Source organism: Molossus molossus, unplaced genomic scaffold (genome assembly GCF_014108415.1).
Source record: "Molossus molossus isolate mMolMol1 unplaced genomic scaffold, mMolMol1.p scaffold_m16_p_13, whole genome shotgun sequence".
NCBI lineage: Eukaryota > Metazoa > Chordata > Mammalia > Chiroptera > Molossidae > Molossus > Molossus molossus.
This window is the reverse complement of record NW_023425348.1, coordinates 43,938,587-43,956,514: the sequence shown is the minus strand read 5'-3', so window position 1 is coordinate 43,956,514 and position 17,928 is coordinate 43,938,587. Positions and strand designations below refer to the sequence as shown.

The following is a 17,928-nucleotide window of genomic DNA, read 5'->3' as shown; positions in this document are numbered from 1 at the left end:
AGAAACATCTATGTGAGAAACATTGATCGGTTGCCTCTTCCATGTGACCTGACTGGGGATCGAACCCACAACATGGGTATGTGTCCTGAACGGGAATCGAACTTGACACCTTTTGGTTATGGGATGCTGCGCTGCTCCAACCAGCTGAGTCACATGGGCCAGGGCTGTTAACATCTATTTCTTAAGCTAGGTGATAGGAACACAGATGTTTTGTTATTCTTAAACTGTACAAAAATATATATTCTTTTATGCACGAAATATTTCATAATTTTAAAAAGTATGTCCACACTGCTATTATGAAGGTAAATGAGACAACATACGAAGGTGCTTAGTAAAGAGTCAAAAGCAAGGAGCAGATACTTCTTCAGGCAAAGCAGGCTTGAGCTGGAACACAGACCAAACCTTGGAATGAGGTTTTATTTCTACAAGAAAAGGGGGCAATAAGTTAAGGAAATATTTACATGGAGGAGCCATGAGGAAAGCATAGTAGTAGGCCTGAGTTCTCCCTTCTCCCTCTGCCTCTTGGCTCAGGTTGCCCAAGTCTGAATCACCTGTCCAGGCTCTGGACAATGGTGACGCAGCCGTGGGAGCTGGTGCAGCGCTGCAGGGGTGGCTGGGCCTCCACCTGCCCACTGCTGGGGTCATAGGTGAAGACCCTGTCGGTGCTTTCCCCATGATCATCCCGTCCACCAACGATGTGCACCTTCCCATCACACACGGTCATGCCACAGCTCTCCTGGGTGGACAGACAGAAAGACAATCAGCTGCGGGGTCCAGCCTGGGGCTCACTCTGTCCCTAGCTGGCCAGACCAGACAACAAAACCTTGACCAAGCAATCTGGATGGTAGAGAGAACAGGAAATTGTTTGGAAGGCAAGAAGCTCTGGCTTGACCCTTGCTAAATGAATAGCCTCAGACAAATTGGTTAACCTCTCTGGGCCTCAGTTTCTTTATCTGAGAAGAACAAGAGTACGGTTGTCCCTCGCTACTTCGCGCTTCAATTTTCTCAGCTTCACTCTATTGCGTTTTTTTCAAGTACTATACTATACTGGAAAAAGCTGCTATAGAGTGTAGCCGCGATAGTTGAAGTGCGAAGTGGCAAGGGATGACGGTGTATAAATAAAGAATCCTACTTTGCGGAAATTTCTTTATTGCGGTAGAGTCTGGAACTGATTAACCACGATAACTGAGGGCCGACTCTACCTTCTTCACAAGGTTCCCCTAACAGTTAATGGGTTAAGCATGTATTTTTACATAGTGCCTAGAATGCAGTAAGCACTCCAGTAACAACAATAATAAACATCACCGCTACCATCTTAGGAAGCCAGAAATCTCAGGCTCTTCGGCTCACCGAAGGTCATAACTGGCAGGGACTACCAGTGCAATCACACCCTTGTATAGTCTCTCTGGAGTTTCAGGAGAGGTGACAAAAGGTGGGAGAGACAAGGAATACAGGGGCCAGAGTATCCATCTAGCACCTGGGCCTCCCTTCTCTGATATCACTGGGGCAGGGGAATACACCAAGTTCCTTCTCTATGTTCCCCCCTCCCACCTGTTCATCCTCTCTTCCTCCCGTAGGCTACCAGCTGGTGGCCTTCAGGATGAGAGTACAAGGTCATTTAGACCAAGTTCCTCATCTAATGCTACAGCACTTGGGACTGGGGTTCCAGGCTCTGCCTTAACGGGTGTCACTGGTGGTCTTGGACTGGGGCCTGAATCTCTCAGGCCAGTCTCCTCATCTGCAAAATGCAAGGCTAATTATCATTGCGAGGACAAAGCTAGAGTAGAGCTGCATGGAGTCAGACACAAGACTCGCTGGCTCCAAGACCAGCTCCTTAGAAGTGGGTTTTCCCTCTTCTGAATCGAACTAGTGCCAGGGCCATGCCTAGGAGCCTCCACTTACCACGGGGCTGGGGAGGACAGCTGCCTCCCCCCAGACATCTGTACCAGTGTTGTAGGTGAAGATTTTGCTCATGAGGCCCCCCACCACGTAGATGGTATCTTCAAGGGAGACGGCCTCAAGACATCGCTGTGAGAAGGGTGCTGGTGACCGCAGGCTCCACCGGTCCTCCTCGGGGTCAAAGCACTGCACCTGAAGGGCAGGAGGGTTAGCAGTAGTGAAGCCTCACCCCCCAACTGCCCTGCTGCCCATGCACTCCCACTTTTCTGCGTTAGGACACTCATTCAGCACAATAATTTGCCTCTGTCTGCCAGGGCTGCGCGTGTCTGGGAAGGTAGAGAAAACCCACTGTCCCTGCTTTCAAGTGTAGCTCCACCTTCTGTCTCCTGCCCCTGGACTCCCTGTGTCAAAGGCGTCCTCAACTTTCAAGGTCCAAGGAGAGGTCTCCATTCCAGGAGATGGAGGTACTGTCTACATTAGTGCTATAGAGGGTCTTTAGAGCAGGTGCCCCATGGAGATGTGTTCCTGGATGCAGACATTGTCAGTCAACCCTTGTCCCTCTTCCTGGTGTTATGAGGTCATGATAAAATTCCAGCTGGGGTGTCTTGCAGTGCACATTACTATAGCTGTCCACATGCCTCTCGGTCCTACATCTGTTTAAGACGCCTTTCACAATCCCTGAGGGCTCATACTTGTACCTGTCTGCTCACCTTTACTCCACTGCCGTTGTTTCTTTGGAGAACCCCAGAATGGCCTAAGACAAGTCAGTGCTGCATGAGGGTACTAAATGGGGCAGTTCAGCCAGCCCCAGGAAGGTGTGCTGCGGAAATGGGGTCAGGGGACAAGGAGGGGCGAGTGAGTCTGAAAGATTCATATCCCAGGACCACACGCCTGTGAGGCCATCAGGGGAAGGAGTGAACTGCCATTTTGAAGATTAACTTTTGTTCACAAAAATCCTTAATTAGTTTGGTAGTTCATCCACCCAGTGGCCTAGTACACAGATACAAAATAGAATGACGGCTATGAAGATTTGCTAAGCATGTGGAAAGTGTTCCTACTTAAAGAAGAATACAAAGCAGAATGCAAAATTTTACTAACAGTAAGAACGCAAAACAAAAACAAAAGCAAAAGTGAATTCAGAGGAAGCCTGGAGGCAGTGTGCCAAAATGTTGATGGTGGTTATCCTTATGTGGGGGAATTATGGGTGATTTTCTTTTCTGTTTCTTTGTTTTCTATAATGCGTGTATTATTTTTTTGAATGGCAGAAAAACATTTTAACTAATCCTACTCTTAAATTTTTTAAAATTTTAATCCTCACCCTAGGATATGTTTATTTGTTTTAGGGAGAGAGGAAGAGGGAGAGAGAAACACTGATGTGAGAAACATCAAGTGGTTGCCTCCCATATGTGCCCCAACCAGGGATTGTACCCTCAACCCAGGTATGTGCTCTGACTGGGAATTGAACCTGCAACCTTTTTTGGTGTAGGGGATAACAGTCCAACCAACTGAACCACCCAGCCGGGCACCCTCGCTTGAAACCATATGGCACCAGCTCAAAAATTCAGGTCTAGCTGTGCTGCTGGCCCACTGTGTGACCTTGGGTCATCTCTGAACCTCAAACATGCAGCTTACTCCAAAAAGGGCTGTTGATGGGATTAAATGAGAAAAGGGATGAGTTCGGGTAAGTGCCAACTCAGTGCCAACACACAGCAGTATCCTCTCCACGCCCACCTTGTCTGTGCTGACACCGTCCTGCCTGGCACCCCCGATCACGTAGAGCCGGCCAGCACAGGGTGCCACTGCTGCTGAGCTCACGGCCTCTGGGAGGGGCTCCGCAGCTGCCCAGGTGTTGGAGAAGGGGTCGTAGCGCTCCATGCTGCGCAGGCGCTGCAGGCCATCGAAGCCACCCACCACGAACAGCTGTGTGTGAGGACAAGGGGGGGGGGTCCCCCCTACTGGAGTCAGGGCAGGCTCCGAGGCTGTGTGCCAGACACTATCCCACCCCAGCATAAGTGCCAGGCCGACCTGGGGTGAATCCCAGCACTGTATTGCCCGGTTACTGAACCTCCTTTAGCAGACTGCCTCTTGTTAGCTGGGGATAACGACTGCCTCTAGAATGGGTACTGAATGCAGAATCAATCTGTAAAACACTTGGCACCAAGTTAACGCTTAATAATAGCTAGTGGTTAAGGGTTGTCCACCTTAAATGACTCTAAGAGGCACTTTTATTTGCATTTCTGAGTTGGGAATGTAGCTTACAAAGGTAACTGGCAATTTTTTGTGTATTTTTTGTTTGGTCTTAAGTGGCATAGTCAGGATTCAAACCTAGGCTGTTTGGCCCCAGAGCCCACACCCTTGACCCCTAGGCTGTACCACAACAGTAATTACTATCAGCATTAGTATTATGATGTTACTTTGGGCAAGTTCCCTTCTTTTTTGAGACCTCAGATCCCTTCTTACAAAGAGAGAGAGGGTCTTAGAGGGCCTTCCCTAAGGACATCTATGGATCTATACTCTGGGCCCCAGGGCAGCAGCTGCTGCATGTCCCTACCTGTCCCTGCAAGACCGCCATCTTGTGCCTCCACCTGCCCTTGTTCAGCGAGGCCACCTTAATCCAGGTATGCAGATGGGAGCTAAACATCCACACATCGTGGCTGTTGATGTGACCTCCTGCGGAGAGAGAAGCAGTTATTGCTCCCAGGTCCAAAGGAAGGGTAAGAGTAGACAGCAGGAAGGACTTCCTCCTGAGCTGGTGTGAGACTTTGGGCCTGTGACCCAAACAGTGTGCTTTGAACGAGTGGTGGGAAAGTCTGAGTTAGGACAGCAGGCAAAGACTTTTAAGGGGAGAGGCCTGAGAGATTCAGGGAGAAGGAACTAATCACTGGGTGCGTTGTGGTGGTGTGCCAGGCTCTGTGCTCAGGGAAGCAAAGGGGGGCATTTGAGAACACTGAAGGTAAGAGTACAAACGGTGTCCAAGACGAGCATGAGGAGTGCACGGGGGCAGAGAAAACAGCCAGCTACACTGGGATGGGGAGGGGGCGAGGGTGACCCAGTCTGTCTCACTTCTGCCTTCATCTTCATGACTTCATGTCCGTTCTCATCCCTCCATGAAGTGTTGGGATTACTGTACCCAGTTTGCAGATAGGAAACTCAGATGAGGCATGAGAGACCAGGAATGAATGACCTAACGAAGATCACATGGTCTTTCACTGCCAGAGCATTGATCAGAACCAGAGCTTCCATCCCCAAGCCCAACATTGGTTTAGTGAAGGGCACAGAACACTCCATAGGGCCAGCCACTGGGGATGCAGCCTGTGAACTCTCCCTCCCCCTACATGACTGTTGTGGGCTTCGTGACCAGGGACTCACCTCTCAGAAGGAGCTTTCCCAGGCACGATCCTGACTGTACCCTGCAGATGTGGCCTGAGCCACAGCTCTGGTTTGTAGCCCTTTCCTCTATTTCCAGCGGCACCTAGTGGAGGCACCATATGTTGCTCAAAGGCCATCAGTGGCCTTGGATAAACTGTCTAGTGATAAAGTGTGGCCTGGATGGTCCCTAAGGCCTTCCTGTCTCCTGCTTCTTATCCTTCCCAGGCACCCATAGCTCCTACAACATCAAGTGCAGTCTACCGAAGCCTCTCTGATCTGACTCCAGACTCCCCTTCTCCCTCACTTTCATGGCTTTCCCTCCTCTCCCAGATACAGTCAGCCTGTATTTCAGAGCCCTGAGTACCTGGGGTTCCTTTCTGCATGTTCCTGCCTTCGTGCCTTTGTCTGTGCTGTTTCGGGATTCCAGCTCATGTGGGGACTGTGAGAGTTCCTATCAAATTCTACCTGGTCATAAAGGGAAGTCCATTCCCCCCTCTCCAGGGTATGTCAGGGGAGCAGGGACTGTGTTTTATTCTCTGAGTTTCTAGGGCCTCAGTCTCAGGGAAGACACTGTCTGTTGGTATCAAAGCTCCTCCTAGCTTTGTCAATTTTGAGACAATGAGGAAATTCTTAACCTCTCTGAGCCTTTCTCATCTGAAATGGGATTGTAGAGAAAATTAAATAATTAATGTAAGCTGCTGAATAAAATGCTTGGCACAAAGTAGCTAAAAAGAAGTGATTAATACTAATGAGTTGAAGCTGACTTTACTGAAGACAGGGTGGAGTCACACCAGTGATCTGCTCTGCAGTACTACATACCATTTCAGCCAATAATGTAGGTTATCAGGAAAAGCCCCGCCCCCATCTCCTGGTTGGAGGGAAAAACAAAGGGACAGTGCTTAGGTAAGGAAGAGCCAATCCTGTGGGGCCCCCAATGCGGCCCTGGTCTCACCTGAGACATAGATGTCATTGCGGAGAGTACAGGCGGCAAACTCTGAGCGCATGTAACCAGGCAGGCTGGGCAGTGGGGTCCAGCGCTGGCTTTCTGGGTGGTACGCATCGGCGAAGGGCAACCTCAAAAGTCCCTTGCGGTCACATCCGCCAATGACCACGATCACTTCAGCGAGGTCCATGAATCTGGCATGGGGACAAGCCCAGTATCAATTGATCCGCGCCCAAATTTTGGCCCTCACCCTCTCACTGACCACACTGTAGGGTCCTCCTGCCCCATTCCATGCCCTTGTGTCTCTTTCCTAATCCTCTTTCTGGACTCAGACACTTTCAACCTGGCTATTGATGGGATGATAGCCACTAATCATCTCATTCTTCTGACCTCTAAGTTACAGAAAAAGAATCTTTACAAAGCCTAGAAAAGTCACCTGGTTTAATCTCTATGACAGTTCTATTAGGTAGACATTATTACTCCATATCCTCATCGCTAATCCCACTGAACCAGGCCACACACCCTTTCAGCAAAGCATTTTCTCCTCCCACTGAGCCCCCAGTCTTCTGACCCCACCAGAATTCCCAAATCCTTCGGCCATTGGTTTCCTACCTAATTCCTATGATAAATATTGAGCATTTTCTTTGTACCAGGCCCTGTGCTTAGTGTTGGAGATACTGTGGTAAGACAGAGGACCCTTGTTTTCTATCCCTGGAGGATGACAGACTATCTTGGACTACTCCACCTGAAATCTCCCAGTATGGTGTTCCAGGCCCTGCCTATTTATATTCCTTACCAGTCTGAGCTCCCAGAGCATATAGGGTGTTTTCAAATCCCTCCTGAGGCCCGGGGACCCAGCACAAGACCTGCACAAAGGGAGCACTCAAAATTATGGCTGGATGGGCATGAGAAAAAGTACCTAAGGTGTGAGACCCCTGCATCTTCCTATTGGCTGTTAACTCTTCAAGGGCAGAATGCCCAACACCAAGCCTATGAAACGTTTATTGAATGAATGACCGAATTTCATTCAAGAGGCACAATTGAAAAATGACAGAGCAACGAGTAAGTGACTGAAGAATGTGGGAATAAGGACAGGCAGAGGCAAGGGGCGTACCTCCGTGGCCGCGCACGCAGCCCGCCAGCCTCTCGCCCCAGGATGAAGCAGGCTCGGGCCTCGAGCAGCAGCGGGCGGCACTCGCCGCAGGCCCTCAGCAGCTCGTCAGCCTCCACCTTCTCCAAGAAGTAGTCGGGCGCCAGCAGGGGCAGGCGCACGTGCTCCAGCAGGCGCCGCAGCTGCCCTCGTCGGGCCGGCGCGTCGTGCCGCACCCAGCGCATGGCCGCCTCGAACACGGCCTCCTCGCGCGCCACGCCCAGCGCCGGGTCGGCCAGGAGCGCGGCCACCTCGTCGGGCGCCAGCTCCAGGAAGTCAGCGTGGCGCACCACTTCGGTGAAGGCCTGGCGCAGCACGCGGCCGCAGCGCTGGGCCAGGGAGGGGAGCGAGAAGGTGGCGGCCACGCGGCGCAGCGCCAGGCTGTTGGCGGCGCGCAGGCGGCTCTCGAGGAAGCGCGCGCAGGCCTGGCGCAGGCCCGCCACGCCCAGCCGCTCGGCCAGCTCCAGCACGGCGGCCGCCTCGTCCTCGGCGCGCAGCCGCACGCCCGCACCGTACACGTAGTCGAGCACCACGGCCAGCGCCGGTGCCGCCCCTGTCCGCCCTGCGCCCGGCGTCTCGGGCACCACGGGCACCACGGCGAGGCCACGCTCTGGCCGTCCGGCTGCGAACAGGCTGCGGAAGTAGGCGCTGCCCGCACTGAGCGCGGCTCGGTGGCATGGGAAGTCGCGGCCCCCCGCGCGCAGGACCACGTCGGTGAGGGTGCCGCTCTGCCGGTAGGCGTTGAGGGTCTGCAGGACCCGCTGCGCGTGGCAGGACCCCGCGCAAGGCGCTTCAGCACCTGGCTCTGGCTCTGGCTCCTCCAGCACGGGACACTCTAGCATCCTGCTGGGTAGAGAACAACACAGCTAGCGTCGGAAAATCCACCTGGCTGGGGCCAACTATAGGGCAGGAGGCCCCTCATCACGGGCAGGCATACAGGTAAGTAGTTTGCTTTCATTCATTCAGCTACTCTTCTTTCCACTCTCCCACCCAGATTTTTAATGACTGCTGCAAGGTTCTAGTAGCCCCAGCCCACCTGAGGTGCTAGGCGCTGCCTTGGCTGTAGCTAAGCCATTCACCCACTTAAGCCATTTCGCCCTTCCTGCTCTTCAAATTTGCAAGCTGTTTCCTATTAATGTCGACAGGAGTCAGCTGGCACGCTTTCATTTGGGGTAATTTGAGAAGGTTCTAATAAAGGAATGGTTTGTTCAAAGTGTAGACAGTGCTTAGGGAGGCCCATTAGGGACGCAGCAGTGCCACGTGGCTCCCAACTCCAGGGAGTCTTTCCCTCTCCCAAGGTCTGAAGTGGGAGGACTGAGAGGCTACAGGAACCTGTACAAAATATCTGTGTAGGGAAGGGCCACTGATAGGAGCCTTTGGTCAAGGAATTCAGGCTACCCCACAGAGACCCAGTGTGTGTGGAGGAGTATAACCCTGCCACCCTCTCCTCACCCCATCCTGTCTCCTGCCTATCTCCTGTAGGTGCTCACCATTGATCAAACCCAGATCGTTTGTTCCATTTAATACCTGCCCCTCCCCCAACAGCACAGGCTCTGGCCCATAGCAGGTGCTCAGTACAAGGTCAAGTGAATGTATTAAACAAGTATGCATGGAGAACCTTTTCTGTGCCAGGCAGAGAGCAAGGCAGTCATGGTTCCTGACCCGTGGGAGCTCATAGCTTGAGGCAGGGGTGGAGGGGGTGTCCCATGGGAAGTACAGAGTATTAGGGGAGCTCTTAGAAGGGACACTAAGCTCGGAGGGGAGAGTCAGGGAAGGTACCCCCAAGGAGGGGGTCTTCAGAATGAGGATAGGTGGAATTTGCCAGGTGAAGGGAGGGGAGTGGAGGGAGAATGTCTCCAGCTGAGAAAACAGCCTGTGCAAAGGCCTAGGGGGAAAGAGGATACGAGGTTGGAGCCCAGGCCCGCAGGGAAGTTGGCTCTCTCTGTTCTTAAGGAAGCGCCGTGGAGAAGTAGAAAGAGGTTGTCCATAAGGACTGATCTGAGTTCTAATCCTGCCTCTAACATGGATTCTGTGTGACCTGTGCAGATCATGTCCATTCAGTTTCCTCATTTGAAATGAAATCATAAATGCCCACCTCACAGTGTTGTTTTGACTTTGTTACTCTTAAATAGAATGTATAAAAAGTGCTAGGTGGGTAGTACAAACTCAACAAATGTTCTCTACATGGCTTTTACTTAAGGGGAAGGGAGCACACTTAGTTATTTGTGTGTGTGTAATTTTGTTTGATCCTCACAACCCTGAAAAGTTTCTTTAGAGCTCTGCCCTTCTCTCTTTTACGTTTATTACATGGAAAGTACACAGAGGGAACCTGCCTGTCCGAGGTTGCTGTGAGGATTCAAGGAGAGGTGTTTGTGAAAGCACTCTAAGACTGAGGGGCTGTGCTGCGCCAGTCATGACTTGGCCATTATGAACATACAGCCTCTGCTTGCACACCTCCAGGGACAGGCAGCTCACTCCTTTATGTGGTAACTTACTCCAGGGCAGCACAGCTCTGGCCTCTGCCACTTGCCTCTCCTTTCATTCTCCTGATCCCAGATGCTCTCCTCTATGAGACTGCTCTGCCCTAGAGATCATATTTGCCCAGCTTTCACTGCTCATGCCCGGGTCATACTGGGCAGTGATCCCCTGCCTAAGAATCACAGTAAATGAGCTCTCTGGTGGGCAGGGTCCTGGGAAGTTAACTTTGCCCAAATAGAGGGGCGGGCCCCACACCTGGCTCCAACTACATGGCTAGCAGCTCAGCCACATTTGCTAGAGTGGGGGGCGTGTCCCAAGGAGCAGCCTAGGATCCGCTGAGGTAGGTGAGAGAGGTTATCAGAGCAAGCTGCCCCCATTCTATTCTTCGTGAACTGAGAAAGCAGCCACATTCTGAGCTGAGATGCAGGAGGGTAGGTCTCAGCCTGAGGAGGGACTTCTCCCTGCAGAGATGTCCTAGGGCACTAGGGGCTATTTGGGGAGTGAGGGCATCCTCTTCCTGGGAAATGCACCAGTACATTTTCATTCATTCTATAGCTATCTACTGCTCTGGGCACTGGACACATAGGGAGCTCAGACCCAGTTTCTACCCTGGGGTTTCCCATTCTGGGGGCTGGAGGGCACCCAGTTAGAACATGGAAGGTAGGGATTCCAGGCAGGGCTTGATCCAGCATTCTCCCATTCCAGCTAAGAGTCCAGGCACTTCAAGCCATAGGTCCTGATGAAGACTGAGGGACCCGGCCCCTAAAACTTGACATGCCACCCTGCCTTTTTTTTCACACCCACACCCACACACATGCTTAGCTTTGTAGGCACCCTACAGGCAGCCCTGTGTCTTAAGCACTTACCTGGTCACGCCCTCTCCCAGGTGATCCGAAGCTACTGCTCTTGCACAGACCACTTCTTGTCAGTCCTGCCGCCCGAACCCCTGGCAGCCTGGGCTCCAATGTCCCTGCTGTTTTGCCTGGACTGCCGCTCAGGCTCAGCTGCAGGAGGACAAAGGGGCTGGACGCCAGCGGGGAGGGGAAGGGAGAGGAGGGAGGGAAAGGGGATGCTGGGCTTTTGTTTCACTCTTGGACCAGCCTGGAAGGGAGGGAAAGAGGGAGGAGGAAGGAATAAGCATGGGCTTGGCTATGTGCAACTCCAGGATCCGGGTACCTGGATCAGAGTGACCGGGCCCTGGCTCTGTCCCTGAATGATACACAGGTGTGAGGGTGGGTGGGGGGAGGAGAATGCCTCTTCTAGGACATGGTGTATAACCTGGTTATTGCGAGCTTTCAGGTGTTCTGGGGTGCCTGAATGAGAGTGTGGGAGTGCATGGGACTGGGCAACTGCATAGCACCGGGGCGAGTGTAACCTTGTAGCTGCAGGTGTGACTAAGAATGTGACTGCATGGCTTAGAGGTCTAGGTTTCCTTCCTGCCCCTGTGTGACTCTGTGCCGCGTCTGTGTTACTGCTGATAGCAGACATCATTGTGGACCTTGTGTCTGGTTATATGCCTTGTGTGTCCCTGTCTCTCAATTTTTTATTATTTATTATTTTTTTATCCTCACCCGAGGACATTTTTCCATTCTTTGTTCAGGTAGAGTGGGAGGGAGAGAGAGGAATAGAGAGAGAGAGAGAAACATCGATGTGAAAGGAACACATTGAGTGGCTGCCACCCGCACAACCGACCAGGGCCAGGGACAAACTGCAACCGAGGTACGCGCCCTTAGCGGGAACCGAACCCGGGTCTCTCAGGACCGCAGGCCGATGCTCTAACCGCTGAGCCAAACCGGCCAGGGCTGTCCCTGTCTCTTTGTCTCCATGTGATTGTTCATTTCTGTGTGTGACGAGTGTGTCTCTGGGGACTGTATGTGTGTGCATGACGGGTCTGTGTCTGGACCATGTGGTGGGTGTGGACATCCTGTGGTCCTCTGGGATTCAGTATGAGTTGAGGTTTTCACTCAACAATGTACATACCTTGGAGGTAGCACAGTAGGACTGGCATGGTGATTCCAGACAGGCCTGGTTGGGGTGGAGATAAGGAGGCAGCTCTGGGCTGGCCTGGCTTCTAGGAGCCAGAGGGAAGTGACTCCATAGATCGGTGCCAGATCATTTGCTTTCTCTACAGAGGGCCCCAGGGCCTGGTGTCTATGGGGTGGGTGAGGGGGTTTGGTTTCATGGAAGAGGACAGCAGTTTGGAAGGAGGTTGCCTTGACAAGAGCCCCAGTGGGGCTCTGTTTCTGGCTGTTGCCTTGAGTCGCCTGGAAGCCCTAGGCCAGTCCTTCCCTTGGCCCGGGCCTTTCATCTTGACAGGAGGGATAATCCAGATTTCTGCTCTGTCTTACAGAAAGCCTTGTGCCTTGAGAAGTCGCTGAGGCCAGAGTGCTGCAGGAGCCTGCCCTGGCCAGGCTCAGGTAGGTCATCTGTGGAAGGAGTCCTGATGGGAGGAGTCAGTGTGGTGGGAGGGGCCAATGTGACAGTGGCCAGGTCTGTCTTCTGAGGCCATGGCAGTGTTCCACCGACCCTGTGCCAGGGAGTGATGTATCCCCCTTCTACCTAAAAATAGGATGGTGTGTGACAGATTCAGGCACTTTTTAAGAACTATTTATTTATTCTTTATTCCCATCTTTCACACACCTCCCCACTGGCAACCATCAGCTTGTTCTCTATATCTATTAGTCTATTTCTGTTTTGTTGGTTTATTCATTTGTGTGTGTGTTTTTAAGATCATATAAGGGAAGTTATACAGTATTTGTTTTTATCTGTCTGACTTATTCACTTAGCATAATCCATCCACCTTGTTGCAAATGGCAAGCTTTATTCTTTTTTTTAATTGCTGAATAATATTTTATTGTATATATGTACCACATCTTTATCCATTCAACTGTTAATGGACACTTAAGTTGCTTCCATATCATGGCTATTACTACTAATGCTACAATGAACATAGGGGTGTATATTTTTGAATTAATGTTTTTGTTTTCTTTGGATAAATACCCAGAAATGGACTTGGTGGATTGTGTAGCAGCTCTATTTTTAATTTTTTGAGGACCCCCCACACCGTTTCCCTTAGTGATGGCACTAATTTAAAATCCCACCAGCAGTGAATAAGGGTTCCTTTTCTCCACATCCTTGCCAACACTTATTTTTTGTTATTTATTGATGATAGCCATTCTGACAGGTGTGAGGTGATAACTCATTGTGGGTTTTTTTTAATTGGCATTTCCTTGTTGATCAGTGATGTTGAGTATCTTTTCATATGATGGTTGGTCGTCTGTATGTCCTCTTTGGAGAAATGTCTATTCAGGTTCTCTGCCCATTTTTAAATCTGTTTGGTTTTTTTTTTGGGGGGGGGGTGTTAAAGTTATATGAGTTTCTTATATATATTGGATATTAACTTATCAAAAGTATCATTTGGGAAGATCCTCTCCCTCTCAGTAGGTTATCTTTTTGTTTTGTTGATAGTTTCCATTGCTGTGCAAAAACTTTTAAGTTTGATGTAGTCCCTCCCTTTTTTTGGTTAATCTTCACCCGAGGATATTTTTCTATTGAATTATTAGAGAGAATGGAAGGGAGGGAGGGAGAGAGAGAGAAACATTTATGTGAGAGAGACACATCGACTCGTTGCCTCCCTCAGCACCCTGACCAGGGCCAGGGATTGAACCTGCAACCCAGGTACGTGCCCTTGACTGGAATCAAACCTGAGACCCTTCAGTCTGCCAGCTGATGCTCTAACCACTGAGCCAAGACAAGCCAGGGCTGATGTGGTTGTTATTTTTTTCTTTTGTTGCCTTTGCCTGAGGAAACATATCCAAAAAGACATTGTTAAGAGTGATGTCCAGCCCTGGCCGGTTTGGCTCAGCGGTTAGAGCGTCCGCCTGCGGTCCGGAGAGACCCGGGTTCGGTTCCCGCTAAGGGCATGTACCTCGGTTGCAGTTTGTCCCCGGCCCTGGTTGGTCGTGCGGGTGGCAGCCACTCGATGTGTCCCTTTCACATCGATGTTTCCCTCTCTCTCCCTCCCACTCTGTCTGTCCAAAAAATGGAAAAAATGTCCTCGGATGAGGATAAAAAAAAAGAGTGATGTCCAGGAGTTTACTGCCTATGTTTTATTGTAGGAGTTTAATAGTTTTAGGTTTTGCATTTGAGACTTTAATCCATTTTGAGTTAATTTTGGTTTATGGCCTAGGAAAGTGATCCAATTTCTTTTTTTGCATGTAACTGTCCAGTTTTCCCAGTACCACTTGTTTTTACCCTATTGCATATTCTTGCCTCCTTGTTTTAGATTAATTGACCGTATAGATGTGGTTTTATTTCTGGGCTCTCTATTCTGTTTCATTGATCTTTATGTCTGTTTATATGCTAGTACCATGCAGTATAATCTTGTAGTACAATTTGATATCAAGTAGCATGATACCTTCAACTTTGTTTTTTCTAAAGATTTCTTTGGCTACCCAGGGTCTTTTGTGGTTCCATATAAATTTTAGGATTGTTTGTTTCTGTGTAAAATGCCATTAGTATTTTGATAGGAATTGCATTGAAACCTGTAGATTGCTTTGCATAGTATGGACATTTTAACTATGTCAGTCTTCCTATCCATGAACAAGATATATCCTTTCATTTATTGTGTGTTCTTCAATTTCTTTCTTCAGTGTCTTACAGTTTTTAGAATATAGGTCCTTGTCCAGCCGGTGAGGCTCAGTGGTTGAGTGTCAACCCATGCACCAAGAGGTCGCTGGTTTGATTCCTTGTCAGGACACATGCCTAGGTTGTGGGCCTGATGCCCGGTAGGGGGTATGCAGGAGGCAGCCAGTCGATGTTCTCTCTCATCGATGTTTCTAACTCTCTCTCCCTTTCCCTTCTCTCTCTAAAATCAATAAAGGGGGGAAGAAAAGAATATAGGTCCTTTATCTTTTTGGTTAAATTTATTCCTAGGTATTTTATTCTGTTCAATGCAGTTGTAAATGGCATTGTTTTCTTAATTTCTCTTTCAAATAGTTCATTATTGGTGTATAATATGCAATTCACTTCTGAATAATTTTGTACCCTGCTAATTTACTGAATTCATTTATTCTAATAATTTTTGGTAGACTCTTTGGGGTTCTCTTTATATAGTATTTTTTAAAAATATGTTTTATTGACTTTTTTTTTTTAAAGAGAGTAAGGGAGAGGGAGAGAGACACAGAAACATCGATGAGAGAGAAACAACAATTGGCTGCCTCCTGCATGCCCTATACTGGAGGTAGAGCCCACAACCCAGATACATACCCCAACCAGGAATTGAACCAGCAACCTCTTGGTGCATGGGACAGTGCTCAATCCACTGAGCCACACCGGCTGGGCTCTTTATATAGTATTATGTCATCTGTAACTAAGAGAGTTTTACTTCTTTCCAATTTGGATGTCTGTGGCTTGGACTTCCAATACTATATTGAATAAAACCGGTGAATGGCCCTGATTGGTGTGGCTCAAGTGGTTAGAGCATCAGCCTGTGCACTGAAGGATCCAGGGTTCGATTCCCAGTCAAGGGCACATACCTGGGTTGCAGGTTTAATCCCTGGCCCAAGTCTGGGCTTGTGTGGGAGGCAACCATTCGATATGTATCTCTCACATCGATGTTTCTCTCTCTCTCTCTCTTTCTCTCTCAACTCCCCATCCCTCTCTTCCACTCTCTCTAAAAAAAATCAATGGAAAAAAATATATTCTGGTGAGGATTAACAACAACAAAAAACAAACAAACAAACAAACAAACAAACAAACAGTGGTGAAAGTGGATATCCTTATCTTGTTCCTGATCTTAAAGAAAAAGCTCTCAGTTTTATACCATTGAGTAAGATGTTAGTTTTGGGTTTGTTGAGGTATGTTCTCTCTATCCCCACTTTGCTGAGAGTTTATATCAAAAATACATGTTGGATTTTGTCAAATGCTTTTCTGCATCTGCTGTTATCATGTGTTTTTTCTCCTTCAGTTTATTTATGTGGTGTATCACATTACATTGATTTGCGGACATTGAACCAGCCTTGCATCCTGGGAACAAATCCCACTTGATACGTCTTTTTAAAGTATTGCTGAATTTGGTTTGCTAATATATATATATGTATTTTTATCCTCACCCAAGGACATTTCTCCATTTTTTTGTTCAGATAGAGTGGGAGGGAGAGAGAGGAAGAGAGAGAGAGAGAGAAACATCTACGTGAAAGGGACACATCGAATGGCTGCCACCCGCACGACCAACCAGGGCCAGGGACAATCCGCAACCGAGGTACGCGCCCTTAGCGGGAACCAAACTTGGGTCTCTCTGGACCACAGGCCGACGCTCTAACCACTGAGCCAAACTGGCCAGGGCGGTTTGCTAATATTTTTGCATCTATGTTCATCAGGGATATTAGCCTAAATTTTTCTTTCTTTGTATTGTCTTTTTGTAGTAATTGGTATCAGAGTAATGCTGGCCTCATAAAATGAACTTGAGAGCCTTCCCTCCTCTTCAGTTTTTTGGAATTATTTGAAAATGATAGATATTAATTCTTTGAATATTTGGTAAAATTTACCTGTGAAACCATCTGGTCTAGGACTTTTATTTGTTGGGAATTTTTTTTATTTTTTATTACTGATTCTATTTCATTAGTAGTTATTGGTCTGTTTGGATTTTATGTTTCTTCCTCATTCAGTCTTGGAAAAGTATATGTTTCTAGGAATTTGTCCATTTCTTTCAGGTTGTCTAATTTGTTGGCTTATGACTGTAGTATTTTCTTACAAGCCTTTGTATTTCTATGGTTCAGTTGTCACTTTTCTTTCATTTCTGATTTTATTGATTTGGGCCCTTTCTGTTTTTTTCTTCATGAGTCTGACTAGAGGTTTATTAATTTTGGTTATCTTTTCAAAGAACCAGCTCTTGGTTTCACTGATCTTTTTTACTTGTAGCCTCTTTTTAAAAATTTCCATTCTGATCTTTATTATTTACTTTCTTCTACTCACTTTGGGCTTTGCTTGTTTTTTTTCCGTATTTCTTTAGGTGTAAGTTTATATTGTTTACTTGAGATTTTTCTTGTTTCTTGGGGTAGGCCTTTATTGTTATGAATTTCTCTCTTGGGACTGCTTTAGGTGTGACCCATATGTTTTGGGTCATTGTATTTTCATTTAGCTCAAAGTATCTTTTCATTTATTCCTTGATATCGTTGCTAACTCATTCATTGTTTAGTATGTTATCTAGCCTCCACATGTTTGTGTTTTTCAGTTTTCTTCTTGTAATTGATTTCCAGTTTCATACCATTGTGATCAGAGAAGATTCCTTATATAACTTCAGTTTTCCTAAATTTGTTGAGACTTGTTTTGTGGCCTGACATATGGTCTGTCCTGGAAAATGTTCCATGCGCACTTGAAAAAAATGTATATTCTGCTGCTTTTGGATGAAATGTTTAAAAAATACTAAGTTAATCTGGTCTAATTGTCATTTAAAGCCACTGTTTCCTTATTGATTTCACTTTCAGTCTCAATGTGTCTTTTGAAGTGAGTCTTTTGTAAGCAGCATATAGATGGATCATGTTTTTAGGTTTTTTTGTTGTTGTTAATCCTCACCCCAGGATATTTTTCCATTGAATTTTAGAGAGAGTGGAAGAGAGGGTGGGGAGAGAGAAAGAGACATCGATGTGAGAGAGACACATTGACCAGTTGCTTCCTGCACAACTCTGACCAAGGCCAGGGATCAAACCCGCAACCCAGATACGTGCCCTTGACCTGAATGAATCAAACCCGTGACACTTTGGTCTAAGGGCCCAACATTCTAACTGCTGAGCCAAATCAGCCAGGGCAGGGTCATGTTTTTTAATCCATTCAGCCATCCTATGTCTTTTTTATTGGATCATTTACATCCAAAGTAATTGATACATATATACTTATTGCCATTTTGTTAATGGTTTTTTGGTTGTTTTTATAGTCCTCTGTTCCTTCTTCCCTGTGGTTTGCTGTTTTTCTTTAGTATTTTGTTTAGATTCTTTTCTCTTTGTTTTTTGTATATATTTTGTAGGTTTTTGGTTTGTGGCTACCATGAGGTTTATGTATATCATTCTATATCCACAGCAGTCTATTTTAA

General features: G+C 48.0%; 1 protein-coding gene across 1 annotated transcript; it reads right to left on the bottom strand.

The window, feature by feature from the left end:
- Positions 1–390: 390 nt before the first annotated feature.
- On the bottom strand, positions 391–8,203 carry KLHL35 (kelch like family member 35). The gene is made up of 6 exons (XM_036259525.1): positions 7,326–8,203; positions 6,221–6,405; positions 4,451–4,569; positions 3,631–3,819; positions 1,903–2,091; positions 391–736 (listed from the first exon to the last, which is right to left on the bottom strand). The coding sequence occupies exons 1-6, from the start codon at positions 8,201–8,203 to the stop codon at positions 548–550; spliced, it is 1,749 nt and encodes a 582-aa protein (XP_036115418.1). The 3' UTR covers positions 391–547.
- Between the last annotated feature and the right edge of the window lie 9,725 nt (positions 8,204–17,928).